Source organism: Neltuma alba, unplaced genomic scaffold, assembly GCF_004799145.2.
Source record: "Neltuma alba isolate B1F8T4 unplaced genomic scaffold, ASM479914v2 tig00000353_pilon, whole genome shotgun sequence".
Classification (NCBI taxonomy): Eukaryota; Viridiplantae; Streptophyta; class Magnoliopsida; order Fabales; family Fabaceae; genus Neltuma; species Neltuma alba.
This window is the reverse complement of record NW_021632018.1, coordinates 4,933-12,638: the sequence shown is the minus strand read 5'-3', so window position 1 is coordinate 12,638 and position 7,706 is coordinate 4,933. Positions and strand designations below refer to the sequence as shown.

Below are 7,706 nucleotides of genomic sequence, written 5' to 3'. Positions count from 1 at the left end.
TAAGTTGAGTCAGGAAAGTAACGGTTAAACATAACATTTATGTTAGCCTAGGATATGGATGCACCATTTTAATTAGTTTAGGACACTGGATGCACCCAAAATTACTTTAGGCCACTGGATGCACCTGGATAAATAGTTCGGGGTGCTGGGCGCACCTCAACCCGAATTATAATTTGACCTTTTATATAATAGAGTGCTTATCTTTATCTACAATAAGAAAAAAAAAGGTATCAATGACCATTTTTTTTCCACGTTTCAACTAGGTTGTTCAACCATTTGGTTGACGAACCAAAGGTTCCTCTTGCAGATACAGCCAAATTTCTCATCTTCAAGCATCTCTCTCTCATCTCTCTGCCTTTCTCCGATTCCATCAGTTCTCTCACTTTCTTCTCCAAATTGTCACCTTTTACAAACCCATCTCCATCTCTGTGCTCCAACCCCATAGCCATCTTCATGTCTTCCACCAGCAAATTCCTATTCATGTGCTGCTCGGCGTACAGAGGCCACGCAATCATCGGAACTCCGGCCACCACCGCCTCCAGCACCGAGTTCCACCCACAGTGAGTCACAAACCCGCCGACGGATTCTCTGCTCAATACTTCAACTTGTGGGGCCCACGACCTCACCACCACACCTCTATCTTGTGTTCTCTCCATGAACCCACTCGGCAAAATCGATTCCAAATCGAACTCCCTCGTTGTGTCCTCCGTCTGCTTCATTCTCTCATCAATGGGTGGCCTCTTCACGACCCACAAGAATCTCTGCCCACTCCTTTCAAGTCCATTGGCGATCTCCTTCATTTGTTCTATTGACATCGAGCCACGGCTTCCAAAACACAAGTAAACCACGCTTCGGCTCGGCTGCTTCTCAAGCCACAACAAACAGTTCTGACGTTTTCCACGATCTCCTTCTCCTTCTCCTTCTCCTTCGTTGGGATATTTAGGCTCTGCAATTAGAGGACCGATGTAGTAAACAGGAGGCGCTTGCTTTGGATCCGGAAAGCACGCGCCTTCTGCTATAGCCTTAACGGCTATGGGCTCTAGCTCTTGAAACGTATTGACAATAATACCACTTGCTTTAGGAAGATGGGAACAGAAATATAAGAAGTCCCAGTAAGCTGGGTCGTCTCTGTCAAGCAGTGGTTCCACCACTTCAAAGGCCTTAAGTGGCGGGTTAGCAGGAAAGTGAAGATCTATGGAGAGATCCTTGAAGCTCTTCGTAGTTTGCTCGTGAATCTTCGGAAAGTAACAGAAAGCGGAAAGGATGGCGGCTCCGGAGGTGAAGAAGTAGTAGACAGGAATTCCAAGAGAAGAACCTATATTCATTGCTGATGTACAGAACAGATCGATGACGAAAGCTCGAACATTGGAAGTTTGCGAGATGACCTTGAGTGCTGAAGCGACGTTGGTTTCGTTGAGCCGAATGAATTCAAACGCGGTTGCGGCAGGGCTGCGAGGAGTGGCGGCCGATTCGACGGCGAGGAAAGGGAACCGGCGGAAGGAGATGGAGGGGTAGGACTGAGAGATGCGACGGATGTAAGAATCGAGGGAGGGTTTATCCAGAAAGCCGGTGGTAAGGAGGATGGTGATGGAGAAAGAGTGCGAATGGTGAAGGAGAAGGAGCTTGCCAAGCTCAGCCATGGAGATTATGTGGCCTATTCCTGGAGCTGGATAGAGGACTATGGTTTGTTCCATGGTTGGGAGATAGAGATCACCGTCACCGATAAGGACAGATGGATTTTTCGGCCATAGGAGAGGTGAGAAAGTCGAGGTGTATATAGAAAGACAAAACGGTGCGTTTCCTTGTGAGAAAATTGAAATTGAATGTTAAGTAATGACTCGTAGCTAGGGAGTGTCGATTCATGGCGTGGGATTCACAAGGTTGAATTCTGGTGGCCTCAGAATTCGGATGAAAAACGGCCCATTACTTGGCTGATAATTTGTCTCTTCAAGCAAAGTTCCCATTAATTTGTACCCAAAAAATAGAAAAAGAGGGGAAGTACAAGAGAACGCGACGGTTGTATTTAATGGAAAGAAAATTAATAATCTGTCTTTCAAAGCAGTGAAATCCCATTAATTCCCAAAAAGAAAATTATAGAAAGATAATAATATCTTATAAAAAAGTACAAACGGAAAGATAATAAAGTAAATGATAATATTATCCCTTCATTAAAAAAATAATTATGCCTATTTTTTTTTTTCAAAACATAAGGTGCGCTAGAATAATAGCTATCAGTAATAATTTTTTATAAAAACAAATAAACTTAGTTATCAATTGTTAAAAACTTAAAGCAACAATATATTTTTTTTAAAAAATTCACTTTGTTTTTCATTACAATTATTCACATAATAAAAATCACCACAATTGTCTACCCAAACTCCATTGCTATGGCTAAGTCTAAAGGAGGCAATATTGCAAAATTCCATGATACCCACGTCAATACTAAACTAGATAGAAGAATTATTCGCAGGAACAAGTCAGGAGACTGTTATTTAATTTGCATGGTCCAAATTTAGAATTTTTAATAAATTATTTTTTGAGAAAAATAATAGCCAAAAAATTCTATACCCATTAAAATAATTAGTTTAAATAAATAAAAGGGTTAATACAAATTTTAGTCCCTCAAATTTGATCCCAATTTGGTATTGGTCCCTGAAATTTAAAACGTGTGGTATTGGTCCCTGAAATTATGTCCGTTTCAGACTGTTGGTCCCTGGCATCTTCACACCGTTAAATTTTGCTGACGTGGCGTTAACACCGTTAAACTGATGAGTTGGCATATGACCTGGACATGATATTGGTCCCTCAAATTTGGGGCCATTTTGGTTTTGGTCCCTGAAATTTAAAACTGATGGTATTGGTCCCTCAAATTATATCTGTTTCTGGCCTTTGGTCCCTGATAGCTTTAGGCCCTTCTCTTTTTATCTGTTCCTGTAGAACCCTCTGCTTTGCTGTTATCTGGTCTCAGCGGCTCTGGCGGCTTGCTGGTTGTGCCTTCCTTTTTGTTGGAGTTGCCGGTGAGGTTCTTGTTGCTTCTACTCAAACTTCTTACTCTAGTAATGTGCTTCTCTTTTTTCTTGGGAGGTTCATCATCGTCTGTACTAGAAGAAGATGGTTTCAATGGGAGTGGTTTTGTATCTGAAGCCGACTTCTTCTTCTCATGAACTGTTAAGTCACCTTTTTGGCCAAAGGTAGCAGAGGAGGTAGAAGGTTTAGCTGAGAATGCACTGCATTTCCTCCACACTAATATAGGAGCAGAAGCTCTGTGTTTTGACAAAAGTGAATCCCAGATTGCATAGATTCTCTTCGACCATAACCTTTCATTGCTCATGCCACATCATCAAGTTTTAGTTGCCAAGTCAAATGCAGTATCATAGGTTAACAAAGTTAGAGCCAACTCAGACAAATTTGACGGCATAAAGCTATCAAGAACCAACAGCCAGAAACAAATATAATTTGAGGGACCAATACCATCTATTTTAAATTTCAGGGACCAATACCAAAATGGCCTCAAATTTGAGGGACCAATACCACGTCCAGGTCATATGCCACCTATATGCCAACTCATCAGTTAACGGTGTTAACGCCACGTCAGCAAAATTTAACGGTGCCAAGATGCCAGGGACTAATGGTCTGAAACGGAGATAATTCCAGGGACCAATACCACACGTTTTAAATTTCAGGGACCAATACCAAATTGGGTCCAAATTTGAGGGACCAAAATTTGTATTAACCCTAAATAAAAATAAAAAAGAAATTAAATTATATTTAGAGTGAGATCAAATCATGATATCCAGATTTACCCCTTGCCTAAATTGAGAGAAAATTAGGAAAGGGAGAAAACTAAGAAAAATAGGAGGAGAAATAAATTTTCTTCTACTTAGATAGGACAGAAAATGTGAGAAGAAGGAAAAGTGTGGGAGAAAATAAAGTAGGCATCATGTCTCATTTTCTGTCCAAATTTTCTCTCAATATACAGAGAGATTTGGGGAGAAAAATAAGATTTTCATAACTGCTCCTCCTCTCGCACATTCTTGAGTTCTTCCTTTACATATTTAATTTTTTAAAACATTAAAAAAATTATTTTTCTTTTTAATTTTATCTTACAACAATATTTTTATTTAATGATGTGGTTTTACAATATAATAATATGAAAATATATAAACCAAATAACTTGATTTTAAATTAATTGATGATGCTAATGTTAGTATAATTTTCCTATTGCAATATTTCTGATGTAATTTTGAATATGATATATTTTAATAAGGATAGTTTAAACATTTAGGCATTTGCTTGTTTTCTTTACTCTCTATTTTCTCCCCTCTATCCAAGCAAGAGGAATGATAATATTTTCTTTATAGTTCTTCTTTCTCTCCATTTTCTCTCCTCTCATTTTTTTTCCTTTGAACTTTTCTTCCTATTCAAGCAGAACATTAATGAACTTGTGTTGATCACTTGGATGAGCACCTAAAGTCATTCCCTATTTGCATGGTCATATTTGCGCGAAATCAGTTTTTTTTTTTTTTATTAGTCCGTCTAATATCGAGAACACATAAACAATATGAGGGCGATATTTCCGTCATGCTCAACCCAGAAGTTGTGTGACAACATATGGGACTTTAAATGGATAGATTGTAAAGAAGCACCTATTTTAATGTAATTTTTGAATAATCATAATATCTTGCTAGATAGTACTTGTGACTTGTATGTTAAAGTGAAGTTTCTTCATTGCTAAACTATACAAATATGCAAGGTCAGATTCGGAAATACGTTAACACGAATTAAAATATTCAGTCTTGAATATTTATATGGACATGTACCTTTAGAGAGTTTCCTATTAGTAGGGTCTCCTACTCTTAATTTTGACCCCAAAAAATACTACCTCCAGTCGTAAATATAAAAATATAAGAGTTAATTAAAAATTCAATTTGGTATAAAAATCCAACCCATTTTATTTTCATATTTATTTATTTTTCTCAAAATAGTTCCCATGATAATTAAACATGTTAGAAGGTTTTGATTCTAATACACATAATTAATAAGAACAATTTAGGAAAGACAACTGTTACGCAGTAGAGAGGAGAGAGAGTGAGAAAAGCACATGTACATTATTCTTTAGCCGAACGTAGAGATTACAACTATGGGATATTTATAAGCTAATAATCCTTCACTAATACTCGATCAGTTATGCAGGTTGTTACTAGAATGAGACACATGCTAAAACTAATCCAACTGACTCATAACATTTATGCCCCCTAAGAAACATTCTTGTCCACAAGGATGACGTTGGATGGCTAGGTAGTACCATCAAACGTAGGAAATTGCTGTTTGAGGAAGTAAAGATCCTCTCAAGTAGCATCTTTAAGTCTGTTATGCTTCCAATGGACCAAAACTAGAGTAACAGGCAATGCGCCATGCTTAACAAGCTTGCGACCAAGGATAGATTCAGGTTCCAGTGAAAATTGGCCCTCCTTATTTGTCGTCAACTGTGAAGTTGTAACCGGAATTCCCTTACTAACATATTTTTTTCAATAGGGAAATGTGAAATACTAGATGTACCCTTGTTTCAAGAGGGAGTTTACGCTCATAACCCAATCCATTTAAGGACTTCAAATGGTCCAAAATACCAAGCTACAAGTTTATGCAAGGCAGAATTATTAAGCAGGTCTCTACGAAAGGCATTAAGCTTAAGATAAACCATATCTCCCACTATAAATTCCATTTTAGTATGACGCTTATTGACTTGCTGGATCATGCTGTGCTAGGCTTTCAAGAGTCGGTCTTTTAACATCTAAATAGTAGTTTCTCATGATGTGCAAAGTCGATCAATAAGATCATTTAATGAATCCCCTAGCATATAAGGAAGATGAACTGGTGGAGGAATACCATAAATTGCTTCAAATGGAGTCATGCTTATAGAAGAGTGGTGAGTAGTGTTGTACCATAATTATACCAAGGAAAGCCAATAAACCCATTGCTTTGGAAAGTCACTAGTCAAGTAACATTCAAACCAGTAGTTTAAGACCTTAGTATGACCACCTGACTGCGAATGATAGGATGAGGAGTAATTCAACCTAACACCATAGAACTGAAAGAGTTCCTTCCAAGATTTTCCACAAAAATAAGGATCACGATTAGTCATAATGGACTTAGAAAACCCATAAAGCTTTGCAATATTATCAAGAAAAAGACAGGTTATATCTGCTGCTGAAAATAGATGCTTAAGTGGCATGAAATTGGCAGCTTTACTAAGTTTGACAACAACTTCTAGAATGGTTATTTTAGAATATGATGGAGGCTAGCCACTAATAAAATCCATAGAAAGCTTAGTCCATAAGTGACCTAAAAGTGGTAAAGGTTTTAATAACCCAGGGGAAGCTATATGCTCATATTTAAAATGTTGGCAAGTAGAGCAAGATTGAATGAATTCCCTTACATCACATTGCATTCCTTTCCAGTAAAAGACAGAGACAAACCATTTATAAGTAGCAATAGGGCAAGAATGTTTACCCACAAGATCTACATGAAAGAAGGAAAGCAACTCATGATGTAATAAATGATTAATACCCACTAGTAATTTCCCATTCCTCTTCAATAATTGTTGTTGCCACCTATACTTAGGATGAGAGTTAGAATCTAGCACCAAGTCCTTAATTAGTTATTGCACATGATCATCAACAAGCCATGTTTACTTTACCTTAATATGCAATTCAGTTGTAAGAGCTGATATTGCGGCTAATGAAACATCAAATTGGCATGAAAGGGCATCTGCAGGCCTATTTCCTTTCCCTTAGTGTATTAAATCTCATAAGTTAGTCCTAAAGTTTATTGAGCCACTTAAACAATTTTGTTAACAGTGACTTCTGTTCCAACAAAATGTTTCAAGGGTGAATGATCTATCTTGAAAGTAACAATAGAGCAAACCAAATAAGATTACTATTGTTGTGCAAAAAATATTATTGCATAAGTTCACGTTCATAAGCAGAAAGTGATTGTTTTCAAGGACTAAGAGGTCTATTAGTAAAAGTAATTAGATGGCCTTCTTGTATAAGAACATCAATGATAGAACCCAATCTTTATATGGTTTTCTCAAGTATTTTATGATATTTTGCAACAATTTTACCCTTATTATGCATGCATTTATATCCATTTGATTATATTGAGTTATGCATTACATTTTGCTGTTTAAAGGGTAAAATAGGGTTATTTTTCTCTTTTAAATTTTAATTACCTTGATTTGTAATCAGTTGGTCTTTACAAAGTTCTTTGTTGTGATTTTCAGGCAATTGGATAAGGACCCAAAAGTCATGATAGAGTATGGATGGAGCCAAAATGTTACAAGGACCAAGACACACAAGTTAGGAGTGTTCTGCCTCTCCAGGTCATGACATGGAACACTTAGGTCACGACCTGGATGCCATTTTACTGAAGCCACGTGTTTTGGATTTGAGTAGAGATGCAAGCTCTCTGTCTTCCTAGGTCGCGACAATAAGCCTCTCAGGTTATGACTTGACTCCCCTGAGTCACGACCTTACAGTCTTAAGGTCATGACTTGAGTGCGTTAAGTGAAGCTGTGCATTTTGGAATAGGTTTCTGAGCTTTTATACCTAATGAGGGCAACCACCATGAAAGAGAACTCTCCCATTCTGCAGATTTGCACAAGGTTGAGCCACCATCATCTCCTCTCTAGTGTCCATTGATCCTAC

The 7,706-nt window shown here is 37.7% G+C and overlaps 1 protein-coding gene across 1 annotated transcript; it reads right to left on the bottom strand.

Moving 5' to 3' along the window:
- Positions 1 to 219: 219 nt before the first annotated feature.
- On the bottom strand, positions 220 to 1,911 carry LOC114725296 (UDP-glycosyltransferase 88F5-like). Its single transcript, XM_028911829.1, has one exon. The coding sequence runs from the start codon at positions 1,692 to 1,694 to the stop codon at positions 231 to 233; it is 1,464 nt and encodes a 487-aa protein (XP_028767662.1). The 5' UTR covers positions 1,695 to 1,911; the 3' UTR covers positions 220 to 230.
- Between the last annotated feature and the right edge of the window lie 5,795 nt (positions 1,912 to 7,706).